Consider the following 15,468-nt stretch of genomic DNA (forward strand, 5'->3'; position numbering starts at 1 on the left):
TTTGTACATTTGTTTTGGTCTGAATCTTTAATTTCTACAAAATATTTTTTAGCAAAATATAGACGGACACTCGTCTACATATTTGTACAAAAAAGACAAATGAGTATCCATTAACATGCTTTAACAATGAAACGTCAAATTAAACCACTGAATTGATAAAACTAACGTGGTGTATGTATTCACTAGTAGTATGATGTTGCGGCAATCTACAATAAAATTGTGCCTTTTATATATAAAGACTGCGGTGCGATTTGATTGTTGTTCAAGTGTAAAGTAAATTTAAATTTTGCATTCTTGTCATATCCGGAGTAAAATAAGCAACCGTATACAAAGGCATTTAAAAATTGCTTAGAATTATCAAATTAAATTTGGATTATTTTTCATGAAGATGGCAAAGATTTTGTCAGTTTTGATGCTAAGTCCGGGTTGCTTTCGATTTTCCCCGAGCATTGACTTCCATGTTTACTTCGTAACATTGGTCAATCAGTGAGAGGCAAAAAGGTACGTAACAATAGAGCTTTGCTCATCTGCTCAGACACTTTTGTCACTCAGGCAGATTTTCGGGCTAGTTGTAAACATTTTCTCGTTTTTAAATTATATTTAGTAGTTTTCAGTTGTGTTTCAGAAATTCAAGTATGAAGCAAATATTTCAATGATCATTTTATCTTCTTAGGAGTTTCAGTTTAACTGCAATATTCAAAAATTAGTGTAGAAATAGATGTAACAGACTATAGGCTAAAATTCTCTATCGGTACTTTCAAAAAACAGGTTGTTCAATGTTTTGAATCAAAATGATGGTTTAAGACATATATCTCAGGTTACAGGCGCCTGCTTGCGAAACCACTCTTAAAATAAGCCCCAATTATTTTTTTGCAATGTTTTGAACTTGAACGAAGCTGAGAAATATTATATTTTTCACTATTTCGGACCTTTTTTTTATCGTAAACGCGTTTGTTTCGAAGATTCAAAGAGTGAAATGATAATTTTATTAATCAGTAATTGCGAGAAAGAACTCTCGCGTAGAACGAGAGAGGTCACAGAACAGCTACAAATATTTTTTATTTATTTTGAAGAAGTTACCACACAAAAACGAATCACATAGAGTAGGAAGTTTTGAAATAAATGAAAGTAAGAGCCTTCTAGCAAAAAATAACAATCTTCAAAACCACAAGCGGTCCGCGTGCCGTAAATTGTGCAGGACTGGTCAGGCCACATTACCTTTTGAAGCGTTAAAGCGTTAGAATTAACCATGATTGCCATCTGATTATCCCACTCGATCTTGATTCCAATCGTGTATGATTATAACCAAAGGATTTTGGGCCTGGTCATCATACAGTGGATTGCGTGATTACCACATGCATACATATGAAGTCAATGACTGATTTGTTTCACACATTGAACATGGATCGGTAAAGAAAAGCATCGATACATTGATTTTAACTTAAAAAAAATGAGTAGCTCGCTTGTAATGAAATAATATACAAAAATATTCAACAGCAGAAGATTAAAATTCAGCAATCATGATTTTTAGTAGATATTTATAAACTGCACAGTATTTATTTTGGAGGATTGGGGCTACATTTTGGAGATGGCAATAATTTACAGCTTTAGTTGTGCCAATTACATATTTTAAACTCGGTCAACTTCGTACGCAAGGGTGAATTGATTCTGTAATGTAGGTTAAAAGTGTGGTTTTCTATTAGACCGACTAAGAATAAATGAAATTCAATCGAATAAATGCAAAATTGTTCTTCCTTTGTCAACGAAAATCGTGTCAAGTTGCTAGAAAAACACACGAATACTGACTAAACTAAAGATAGCAGAAAGTGCTTAAATCGTCCAATTCCACTGTTCTCCGCTAGGCGCCTCATGCGGGTTACTTAAATATGGTCTTTTCAATACTTGAGGATATCTAAAACAATTTAGATTCTTTATGTAAGATAAATTTTTAGATATGCATTAGTTATTTATGTGATTAGCGTTAAAAAACACTTAAATAGTCAATCCGGCATGAGCGCCTTTTGGGGTGGAAAAGATAATGGACCGTGTTTGACCATAGTGAGCATTTATATTAAATTAACCGTATTTTACACACACGCGCTTTGGACCTGAATAGGTTGGATGCTGTATGGGATTATTTACCTTATCCAAATACTACAGTTACTTACATTCGTTTATCTTGTCACGAAAAATTTATTTTTATCTACTCAACTTCAAAAAATCCTGAACTTCGTTGCGTGAGATGATTGATATAGAAGGATTGAAAATAATTGCCGATAGTTTTCAAACAATACATTTTTTTGCAACTAGGAAAGGCAACATTTGGCATAGAAGATTTTCGAGTATCTATATCTAGTGATTAGACAATGAAATCTTGTAAAGGAAAAAGTTCGAGATGATCGCGTTCCAAATATAGCTCATAGTAGGATTTGGACATTTGTTTTAGTATGAATCTTTAATTTCTACAAAACATTTTTTAGACAATTATAGAAGGACACCTGTCTACCTATTTGTACAAAAAGACAAATGAGTATCCATTAACATGCTTTAACAATAAAACGTCAAAGTAAATCATTGAATTGATAAAACTAACGTGGTGTAATGGTATCACTTTTCAGCGAAGTTACGATGGCACACAGGCACGCGATGTGGTTACCAATGTCATCGAAAAAATTATTTCGCAATTTGTGGCAATAGTAATAAAAAAGAAAATTATTCAATAAGTACAAACGATCGTGCATATCGCACGTAGCCTTTTCTATTTTCTAATTGTTGTAGCACGCTTCTGTATCGGCGTAATCACCTCACTAATTACCTCGCACGACGAGAAAGCTAAATCATTTTTATAATCGACTTCAGTTTTAACTGAGGTGTTAAGCGGCTGGTCGCATATAAAGGTGGAGGTGAGTTGCTTTTGCTCTAATTGGGTTCTAGGTCAGTTTAAATGTTGCAATAAGTATATGTTGTATTCCCATTGTGTTTGGTAAGAAATAAGGTATGAAATAACAACAAACGTTTATCGATGACGCGACTTCCTGTTAATTGAGCTAAATGTTTAAATAAATTGTGCACCTCATTATTAATTTTTTGAGCCCATGAATACATTTCTTTCAATTAACTTTCAAAGATTTTATATACTCATTAAAAAAAATTGGGGTTATTTCGTGATTATTATTTATACACGTGACAGTTTAGTTTTGGAAAGTATGTACATGACTATCAGTAATGACTGAGATAATAATTCATAATCCCATAAATTTAAACAATTTTATGTGGTATAACTATGTTCAGCACATTTTCGCCATGAAAATATTATATTCATCATTTTTATTTACGTTGAATTCAAACAAAATTTTCTAAATTACTACATGACCACACACTGATCAAGATAACAGGATAGAGATTTCATTTGCCATCGTGCTGGAGTGAGTGCGGTACCGCAAACCATCGCCTGTTCAATAGCGAGTGCCAATTCGTCAGTAAATATATTTTATTTTTGCTCCTTGTTTTACTTAGAACATTCCATGACGTCGAATGTTTCGGTGTAAGTACATAATATCATATTGATAATCTTACCTAATAATATGACAATATTTGGGGAAATTTTTTACTTTTCTCTAAAGTACTGGTTGGTATTTCGTAGAATTTTGGCCGAGGATACTTTTTGTTTATGATGTGTGTATGATCATAATGATACGATTATGTGTGTCGTGACAAGCGTACGAGATGCAGTGTGTACATGTAGACACTAGTAGAATGATGTTGAGGCAATCTACAATAAAATTGTGCCCTTTATATATAAAGACTGCAGTACGATTTGATTGTTGTTCAAGTTCAAAAGTAGATTTGGATTTTGCATCATTGTCAGATCCGGAATAAAAATGTAACCGTATACAAAGGCATTTGAAAATTGCTCAGAATTATCAAATTAATTTTGAATTGTTTTCTATATAAAGACCACAAAGATTTTGTCAGATTTAAGTCCTGGCTGCTATAATTGTGGGGAGACAACAGATTTTACTCGGTAAAACTAAACAATATTTAAGAGATATCACTAATCTTGATGACACTCTCATCGACTCAGATCTAATCCGCTTTAATTTTCCGCGTTTGATGATACTGCGGCTTTCTAGCACATCAGTCGGATTGTATGCCCAATTACCTGTAAGTAAATGGATAAGTTTATAAAAAAAAATTCATTTACGATACCTATTTTAACATAAAAACTTTGAAATTGTGATCCATCGTATTCATAAGACTAACGTTGATCCAATGAAGCCGCGATAATCCAGAAAATCAGAGGTGAGGTAAAAATACCAGCGAGACGCGATTGATCGACAACAAATAATTGCATCTGTTTTGTGTTGAACAATATTTATCACCGTGATTGATATGGTAGCAACGAATGGATGAGTTTCCCGATTGTTATCTGCACAACGTTTATGCATTCCTTCATTTTTTTACATTGGGAAACGTTAATAAACGTTACAAAGTAGTGATGCAGATTTTGTAATCAACACAATACGAACTTTTATACAGTGCACGAGCTTATATTTAGACACAGACGCATTTTTATGAATTTAATTCATGACTTTGGAGCCATAATATGAATATCATAGAATGACGTAGAATAAACAATGAACATGACAGTCGATCCGTGCGTTTGGCATATGCATATGTTCAGGAAATTAAGCAACAGAAATTATAGATTGCGTGAGGATAATCCTGTGGAATACTTTAAACCGAGCTCATTGACCAGGTAATAAAATCTCAACAGTCACTTGCGGCTAAAATTTATTTTAACGAGCAAGTTAAACGCAGAAAAAAATCGATCTCGAGGGATATAATCTAATCGGCGGCCAAGTTGGGTCGATATTCTACCTACATCAATCTCAGCCTGTCGAACACCGGCGAAAATTTATAAACCATTGTCAAGAATATAATATATTACTGCCACGCCGTCAAACATGACTCACGGCTGATGCAAGATTTTAGAAACAATTTCAGCTGCGACCATGTTTGATTTGGTAATGCCAATTGTTAAGATCGTTACGTCTTAGAGAATTTATGTGTTGGACAAGCGATGTTTGTTCTGGACAAATAAGAAAACAAATGGAGATCTTAAGTGAGAGAAATATGACAGAACACTTGATGAGTACGATTTGGTTGAGATTAGGTGTGCCTTCAGTGGTGATGGTTTGTGTATATACAGATGAATAGATACAGCAAGTTTGCACATAACTTTTTGCGGGTATAAACAAACTAACGAATATGTAGGTCTAATAATTTCAATATAGTATAAGGTCAAGTGGTAGTCTCATTTTTGAATGTGATATTATGTGATGAACTGAATTAGATATGTTTCGTTGCCAATCCAAAATCTGCTTCATTGCATCAATATGAGGTAATAAAAAAGAAAAGTTATATTATCTGCAAGTTGGGTCAGTTCAATTTTGAGAGATTTATGATTTATATATTCTATGAATGTTGCGATAGGCGTATATTATACAAAAATATTTTGAGAACGTGTTGTGGCTTAAGTGTCGAAATTGTTAAAGTTTTCCTGGTATATTCCCACATTTAAATTGCGTTTCGATAAATCAACAAACAAAACTGGAACAAAGGATATAAAGCCTGCGGGATAGTCAGGTATATTTGCTGTATTTTTTTTTATAATGATGGATATAAATATGAAGATAATGTTGTGACTTAATTGACTCAACAGGTTTTTATTTCATTGTGATTTTTTCTTCAATTAAGAAATGTAATATACTATATCGCATACCCATGCGGACACCTCTGCTAGACGTCTCTCGTGAAGAAGAGGCATGTCGTGCAGCGTATGATACCAATACTTTATGTTACAGTGCCGAAGATGCACTATATACGCACAGTAGGCTACTCGTTCAAGTGTTTGTATAAGCTTTCATAAGCTTTCTCAGTTTATTAGGTTATAGAAACAAAATGAATGTTTTAGTCGCTAAGTTGATGTACCCATTGTATTGGAATACGTAGTCAATACGTGGTGTAAAACATAACCCAAAAAATGGCATGTTGTGCGCGCATCGGCGCTGTGTTGAATTCCACGTTCAAAATGCATAGATACTAAACCACATTAATGTATACGCAAGGTCCTGTTTATTTAGATTATAAAAACAGAGAAAGGTGAGAGTAAAAATTTTATTAGATGCAAAGATAAATACGCATTGTTATAAGCTTACTGGCTCACATAAATAAATGTACAATTTACGTGAAACCCATCTGGAAATCCGATCAGTTAAATAGTACTCATACGCAAAAATCAGAATTTCGAGTTGCAATCAAATTAAGGTATCTTAATTAAAACTTACTTTAATGTGTTTAGTCACTGTATATTATTCTTGTGAAAAATGTAAGCCATGACTCTTAATCATTGAAAAAACTTATATTTTATAATCGTATATTTTATTAAGGATAATAGCTAGTCAATATGATAGAACAGATGAATAGATACGTCGGGATTGAGTCCCTCATTCCTACAGTTGGTATATTCGCTTTGAGTCTCTATTTCTACTATTCACGGACTCATAAGAAAAATTATCCACCTGGACCTAAAGGTCTTCCAGTATTGGGCTGCGTGACTCAACTAGGAGAACATCCGTCAAACACATTGACGGCTTTGTCAAAGAAATACGGAAATGTTTTTTCAATTCAAATCGGAATGAACAATTATGTGATTTTAAATGACTATGAGTCAATACATGAGGTTGGTGTTTTATAATAATTTTCTTATTTGACTGTGTTTTTTGCAATGCTGAATGTAAAAAGAAATTAAATAAACTTTACTTGGAATAGCTTGTGACGAAATTCATGTCAATTTATTATTAATTTAAATAAGAAATTTTTTCATCTGCTTTAATTTATATTATGGTATCTAAAAATTATTGAAAGATAAAGAAGGGCGTGTCTGTATCACATGAACAACTAAGTTTATTGAAACTTCAGCGTATAAATGACTTTATAGTTGCAAACTGTATCAAAAAATCAATGGTACTTTATGGTTTTCAGGCTTTACTAAAAAAGAACGACGACTTTTCCGGTCGCCCAGATGTTTTACTTTTGCGGCAGATGGGGCAAGGACATGGAATTATTTTCAGAGATCACGGACCGGAGTGGAAAAGTCAGAAAAAATTTGCTGTGGCATGCTTAAGAGAGTTAGTTACTCTTTATATTAAGAATGATCGAAAGCATAATCTCCTATAGGTGGTTAGCTTCACAATCCTCCATTAATGAATACATTCATAAAGACAATAAAGATAGGTGATATCATAGACTTTTTCTAATGCTGGAATTGTTGTGTACTTATATACTCAACTTCAACTTCACTGGATTCAAGTGTGAGTATTTTAACCATAAATTGGTATTGTCTTGGCACAGATTGGGGGTAGGAAAGAAACGTCTTGAAGATTTGATCTTGGCAGAAGTTAATTATCTTGCAGAGGACATAGAGTCTAGAGGCAGGAAGGCATTCAACTCACAGGTATGTGGTAAATACAAATGAGAATGTGCTTGGTTCTGTTTGCCCTGCACTGGCATTTAATTCAGCCCCATTTGCAACGACTTACTTTCTTTTCACTCGTGATTTTTGTTAGCAGATCCAGTTTCCATTGTAAACTGATCCAGGAGCAATTGCAGTAACACTTCCTGGGCCTGGGTACTTTACAAATTACTTTAAAACTAAACTGTTGCACTCATTGTTTATTTGTATTCCCATTTACTTGTCGGATATATACATACATGCTCACTTTTATATAGTAGAATAGAATATAAGCAGAATTCTTGATACTGAATGATGTTCCTTATTAAGATTTCGATAGAGCGAGATGAATTTCAGTCGATACTTTCCATGTGTCAAACTTATATTTAGGTATAGGAAATGGAAATATTTTAGCATCGCTTGACATTTTAACCTGAATCTTCCAAGATAGATACAAATGGATTTAAGATGGAAAACTTTAAACTAAGCAGGATAAGCACGCTGTAACCATAAAGAGTATGATGATTATCTTGGCTGTAACGTTACACTCGTGTGTTACACTCGATGAACCACTCAAGTGGGGTAATGATCAAATCAATGGCCATAGGTTGCGAATGATCGATATTGCTTATTGTGTAATTCTGCATGAAGGTTAAATTAAACATTTCCCTAGGGTAAATTATACATTTATTTATAGAAACCGCGAAGCCGATTTGGGAATAAAAGGTAAATATCTAATATTCCGACATGAACTTGTATGCTTCGAAAAGAAATTAATACCCAAACTCATAAGCTCTGACACAATTAGTTATGATATGGAATTGATTATGACGTCAATAAATTGCTACAAAATAATAAATTTCCATTCACAGAAATTGTTTGTAAAAGCAACCGGAAACATAGTATGTGAATTATTGCTGGGATCGCGAATGCCTTATAATAACGAAACGTATTGTAGACTTGTTGACTGCCTCGATACAACGTAAGTCAGACTAGAAATTTTAATGGTTGGTTAACCTCATTTTACATTTTGTCGCACTTCAATTAGGGTTACCCGACCCGACCCTTCATTTACCCGACTAACCACAATATAGCATGAAATGAAATATTTGAAATAGAAGTTTGAAGAAATAATTATTATGCAGATAAATCCTTTTATGTAATAGAGAAAAGCTAAAATGTTTCAGAATGCCCAATTATTTATATCTGGCTATTTTGTTTATATTTTTCTCGATTGTATCTGAGTTCTTATTAGTTTAATAACAACCTAGTGTAAAGTAATACTAGCACTGCCATCATACTAAATACCATGTACAGATTTTTCAAGAAGACAACGACGCCTTCCGTGCTTGCCTTGATTGTTGCTCCAATAGTCAGATTCTTGCCTGGATTTCGCGACGTTTATGGCTCATTCTGCAAAGATCTTGACAAAACTTTTGGTATGACGAATGATTTTATTAAATTTTAGGAAACTAATTATCTTTGTACTAGATATTCAAATATAATATTATTTGTATTAAGTTTAGATTTTGTCATCACACATTGTATAACGTTGTTCATTGGGTTGTAATTCTGGTGGGACTCTTGCTTGTGCTTGTGTTCAGTATGAATTAACCAAGAAGTTGTCGGTTGAAAATGATCAACTCATCTGATTATTTATCTCGAAGCCTATTTCGGGCTTTTTATAAAAATCATGTTAGATCTGAGTGAGAAATGAGTGAGCGTGTATACAACCCTTTTGCACGAAATATTATATTTCAAATATTTAATGCAACGTTGATAATCATAAGAGTAAGGAAGCTACACAGAAAAATTTCGTAATGCGTCAAAGTCACCAATAACCGAGAAGTTGTACTAAATTAGTGTAAACATCGTAATCTAATGCCGTTCACGAGTGGTTTTAAGTGTGATTGATAAGAGAGAAACGTAATCAATTTCGTCAAGGACTGCGTGATAAGACTGAAGGGAAACGGATAAGTAGAGGATTTGCGCAAATGTGACCATGAATGAGAAAGCTTGCAGTTTTACTGGCAATAGTGTTTATATTTCGAGTGACCCTTCTAACCCGCGTTAGGTTGTGTACACCACGTGTAACCGGATAGTATACTTCCCCAACAGAGGTCATGGCACTTAGTTAGCGGTGTCTTGTTCATAAGAGCATTGTAACGTTTGTTATTTACCGGCCACAATGCACATGTCATTTGTACAAACAAACTACTCATATATATTGCATTTTTAGAAATTCTTCACGAATTACTGGAAAACCACAAAAATAACTTCGATGATGCAGACATACGCGACTTTGTCGATACATTTCTGAACCAAATGAAATCAAAATCCAACAAGGACCCAGTATTCAAGGTAGCATGAAAGATAAATATATGGTTTTGTTTAGTTTCAACTTTGTAGAGGTTCTGTGGCATCTCAATCCTTTCGCTATAAATTATGATTTCCATCATGTAAAATAAGCTTTTCATCGTAAAGAAAAAATACCATCAACAGTTGGGGCAATTTACGAATATGATTGCAAATTATCTGCAAGAATTTATTCTGAGAAAAAGGATTTATGATGAGGTGATGCTTTGTCGTTTTCAGCCATCTTGATTTAAAGCTAAACAAATACACTGGTGTACGGCAACAATGTTCAATTGTCGTATTAAAATAGTCTAATAATTTCGGCAAACACTTCATTTGAAATAAAGCAGTAGTCATCTCATTGCTGTTGGCTAATAGCATTATCAATTTCCAATTAATAAAGTACAAATGAAATTGTAAACAGAATCGAAGCATTGCTATGTGTGGAAAAGCTTAAAGCATCGATGGATCGTTGTTGCCTTTATATCATGGATGTATAAGTTAACGATTCGGCAATTAAAATTCGAGCATACTGTACGAGTATATAGTATTTTGTTAGTATGTTTCGCGAAAACGTAAACTTCCGGCTGTTATCAGCAAAATCCCGGTTTTAAAATACACGTGTATAAATTATAAACACCTGGAGCTATAATATTGCATAGACGTCGAGCGTGACTAAAATGTAAAAAATCCAGCTACTCCCTTGATAACGTAACACCCCGTAACTTTTTCTTCAGTGCGCCCACGTAGAGATTGAGTATACGCTAATTATAGTTGTTTTGATATATGCAGTACATCCAAAAAAGATTTCACGCGTCACTAATCAACCGTGCTTCTTCGTTATTTTTCTATGTTTGTAGTAAATTGTTATTAACTTGCAACAGATGATCGATAACCACGGATCACTTTAGAGTTAAGAGCAGTTATGCAAGCTCGGTATCATCATGACAACTTTTTGTTGTGTGAAATAGTTTCAGCCACACTAATACACACACTACACTGTTGAAATTTTATTTGTTTAACGACATACCACTATAAAAAAAAAGCTTGATTAGAATTTACAACGATTATATTCATTTAATTCATGTTTTTGCCATTTTTAGCCCATTGAAAATCCTAATATATATACTTGTCTTCTTTACAGGAATTACAGATATTCCAATTGATGAGAGAATTATTTGTTGCGGGTAGCGTGAACATCAGCGTTATGCTGCGATGGAGCATTTTATGTTTCGCAAATCACCCTGAACACCAGGAAAAAATTAAGCGGGAAGTTGATGAAGTGATTGGTATGTTGTGAATAAAATTAATATTGTAAGCTCGAACAATGCTGGTAGCTTGTGGTGAATTATTTTGTTATTAGAAATACATTTTGTTTGCGTGTTCCCTCATATTCAGTAAGTTTAAGCTAAGACTTATATGTAACCGACCAACAGTTGTTATGATACCTTAGTTTACGACCACTTGTGTGATCGATGGCTTATCGCCCTGGTTGAGCAAACAACTATTTCGGAATATGTTGTAAAAAAATTGGGAATCAACTACTCCAAACATATTGAATAACTCTAGTCTAAATTTGGTGCATGTGGGCATCCGAACATTTAGATCTCTGATTCTATGTTCATGCGCAAACATTTTTTAATATTCACATGGAAATACATATTTACGAATAATTTTTATGTATTTATGCAGGTGAAGGAGTGCCCTCTATGAAACATCGAGAAGATATGCCTTATACATGCGCATTCCTGCAGGAAATATTGCGACACCGTACTCTTGTACCTCTCAGCATGCCTCATAAAACTACAAATGATACTTCCTTCGGAGGATATGAAATTCCGAAAGATACTCCGGTGAGTGTGTCAGGCGCCCCAATACAATTCACACGGCTTATGAGATGTGAACATCCCATGTTTCACCACAAAAATAAATAAATAAATTGATTGAAATCAAATTTATATAAAAAATAAAAAAATATTTACACGTTTCATTCAGAACATAATGAAAATAAAACAACGTTTCACTGAATTCTATTCGCGAACTTTTAAACCTCATTGTCATTGTTTGCCAATATTGATCTCAGCCCACACAAACATCTGCATAGAGTAGAATTTAATCCGTGGGTGTTATGGTCGAGTTGTACGCTCAAAATTCACCCCAAATCTTTTCGCGGTAGGATTAAAATCCGATAAAAGAACATCAATCATCCTGATATCCTCTACCCTTCATCAAAGGCGCTTTCCGCCACAATGCCGTGTATGATTTCTTTTAAATGCATTTGGTTAGATGACAGAAGCCAACTCTAGCACGGCCATCCATCTGTAAACTTCTTTTTATTTCAGGTGTTGACCAACTTATGGGCCGTGCAGCACGACCCAGAACATTTTGCAGATCCCGAGGAATTTCGCCCAGATAGGTTTTTAGACGAGGATGGTAAATTCGTGCAAGACTCTCACGTAATTCCATTCTCTTTCGGTCCCCGATATTGCATGGGCGATCAGATGGCTAAGATTGAGCTTTTCCTATTCTTAACGTCAATTGTTCAGAGGTTTAATGTAATTGCCGGCAGCAAGCACCATCTGCCCTCTCTAAATGACGGTGTGTTTGGGGTCGTGTACGTGCCCCCAGACTTTGAAGTGAGATTTGAAAGCCGCTAATTATCGGATTCTTTCTAGTATTAAACTGGCTAACCAAGCAACAACGGAATTTATATTCTAAAGTCCAAATATGAGGCGTGTAGTTGGAATATTTTTACACTAAAACAAATTCTATAATATTTTCTAATATTTGTGAAAGTTACTGTAAATACCATTTTATGATTGTTATTGGAAATATTAGAACTTCAAAGCCTGGCTCTCCCTGATAAACCTTTTATGTTTTGTTGCAGTAATGTGTTCTTAGTTTGTGAAGTTCTGTGGCCGCATAGACTCCAAATGCTCATAGAAAGACTCCCTTTTTGTAGGTGCCAAAATCTGGATTTCACAATATTTAAAACTTGGGTAACTGCGAAAGTATGTGATATAGCCCGCAACTAATGTTTTTTATAATTTGTCACAATAAAATCTATAATTCATCAGCAAAAAAATTTGAGATAAGTTTGCTATGCTTTTTTAAAAAGCTGCATAATATTTTCGTTTTGCAATTTCAAAATTGAATCAAGGAAAATTGAATGAAAAGGTACCAACAGTGATTTTACGCACTATCAAGTTCGATTCTGATTCAATATATATACTGAGAGCCAAATTACATAAAGATATTGTAGTATTTTTGATTTCATTACTATATTTTGCTTTTATTTTTGTATTGTTATTGAAACCTCATAAAATAATATGAACTATCCATGATATTATTGTTCATTTGTACTTTGTGTAGCACTTTGTTCCTTCGAAACGGGTGAGCATATAGTTACGTTGTTTACTTTTGAATAATTGAATAAAATTACTCATTATATTTTAACATGTTGATAAACTTGAATAAATCCAAAATATGCCTTGTTTATGTATAGGTTATGGGCGAGTTTGATAAATACTCGCATTCGCAAACAGATCTTGACTGTTAGTGTAGATAACTGTTGCGTTTTAGGATAGGTAGGATATAGAAATATGAATAATATAGAATATTGTTGTTCGCGGGTATTTTATAATCAAATTGTTTTCACAATGTCTATCGATTGTTTAAATCGACGTCCTTAAATACCACATTTCGGCCCAAGTTGAAAAATATATTGAAAACGTACAATTTTTTTCAAATCCTATTTTTCAATCGTTTGCTAGCCATACCTCCAAGTTCACCTACATAAAATGTCCTGTATCCTACTAACTTGACAAGTTCTGTAGAAAACATTTCATATTCAGTGTATTGTCCAGATTCTCTTAGACCAGAAATTATATTTATATTCATTTCCGTCCGGCCGTACCGATACGGTGATTTTACCAACCGGCCAATGCGATTTTCGATCTGGTTCTCTGGTTGTTCCAGTCTGGTTTGTTGTTTTAGTTCACCACTTCGAATTTTGATCTCCATCCCTGAAATGGACTTTTTATCGATAGCTTTTATAATGATAAATCTCGTTTGATGGTTATCATCGTTTTTATTCGATGTTTTTCGAAAAACTTTGTGGTTTCGAATGCAGCGTTTTTTTTTCTGTGATTTTTAAAAAATATTCAAATCAGCTGGTTTCAATTGATTGATATGATTACAAAAAAAATGGTACGTTTCAAGTGTGAGACATAGCCATATGGGTCGTAATTAACCCCAATACTTAAGCGTTTCATCATTTTGCTTGGAAGTCGTAATGTACTTACATCTAGGGACCACATAATTGTCCGAATAATGTTAATCTGTGTTTAGAGGTGACAAAGAAAAGCTATGGGATAGATAGATACCAAAAATGCCATAAATTGACACCAATTTCTACTTTAAAAGAATAGAAATTATTACTACGTAATTTTTTCGACACCAAAGTCTGTGTAAAAGTATCAAGCAGGTAATTTCTAACTATATTTATTTGGATTGTACATACCTATTTTGCATGAGTTGCGATGGGCGATAGTTGTGACCCTGCATGTATTTAAATTCTATTTTTTGAAGCTTAATATATACAAGATTTATTAACCCATTTGTTAATATCAGAAAGCAGGCAGGCTTTCTGAAATAATTTTCTTGCTCTGGAAACCGCAGTAGGACGAAATGAATGCGTTATTTGGTATACGATCTCATGTATGCTTTCAGGTACCAGTCGACTTGCTTGTTTATAACGTTTTAAAAGATCGCAGAACATCGTCACTTCGATGTAAAAGGTTAGACGTATATTTCGTCGTAAACATTTTGCTTTACTTATTTGGGTTACTTCGCTTAGATTTTTATATTAAAATCAACGTTTATTATTAGTGAAATGCAGAGATTAATATTTATTTGTATAGTTTATGAACTTTCCTGGCGTTTACCATATTTTAGTTACCGCGGAGTAATTTTTCCTTGTAGTTTATTAATCCTCTATTTGACAGTTATAATCACATAATGGAATAAAAATAAAGACTGTCAAGAGAACGTAAGCAGACTGTATATATTTGAATACCTTTACCACTGAAAATCAATGAGCTCGTTTGTCCTGCATACATGCTATGTATATGTAGTAACAATCAAGCGTTATTTATATGGAAACAAGTTGGATCGCTCATTGCTATTGCAGGTATCGATCGGTGCAAAATACATCTGGTTAGTAGGGATACGCCTCAATGAATACGAACAGATCAAAATCAATGCTGAATAATATGACCATGCACAATAAACAGTTTTGTGTGCAAGGTGGTGGACCGAAGATTATTAGCACAATAAATTAAAGCAGAACGCAGTACCGTTATGTATTCTGCAAATGTCACGTGATAACTTTTCAGAATATGACAAAACAAGCATACAGGCATTAAAAAGCAAAATAGAATTTATTAATATTAATTTACAACGAGTTGGGGGTAAGAATTTACCGACGATAAATGTGAAAAAAGGATTTTTCTTGCCTTTTTGCGTCATATTTTTCAATTCCTAATTTTGCATGAAGCGTGTCAACACCGTTTTTGTAAATTTCGAAACGTCAAACT

At 33.8% G+C, this 15,468-nt stretch overlaps 2 protein-coding genes across 2 annotated transcripts in view; both read left to right on the forward strand.

The window, feature by feature from the left end:
• LOC120338032 (complement component C9-like) overlaps window positions 1-15,468 on the forward strand; it is a 90,153-nt gene that overhangs the window by 40,138 nt on the left and 34,547 nt on the right. The window lies entirely within an intron of this gene.
• Window positions 6,431-13,365, forward strand: LOC120337895 (cytochrome P450 2B1-like). Its single transcript, XM_039405797.2, has 9 exons — window positions 6,431-6,745; window positions 7,048-7,193; window positions 7,417-7,519; window positions 8,389-8,498; window positions 8,834-8,955; window positions 9,756-9,877; window positions 11,016-11,160; window positions 11,564-11,724; window positions 12,214-13,365. The coding sequence occupies exons 1-9, from the start codon at window positions 6,470-6,472 to the stop codon at window positions 12,526-12,528; spliced, it is 1,500 nt and encodes a 499-aa protein (XP_039261731.2). The 5' UTR covers window positions 6,431-6,469; the 3' UTR covers window positions 12,529-13,365.

Source organism: Styela clava, chromosome 10 (assembly GCF_964204865.1).
Source record: "Styela clava chromosome 10, kaStyClav1.hap1.2, whole genome shotgun sequence".
Lineage (NCBI taxonomy): Eukaryota > Metazoa > Chordata > Ascidiacea > Stolidobranchia > Styelidae > Styela > Styela clava.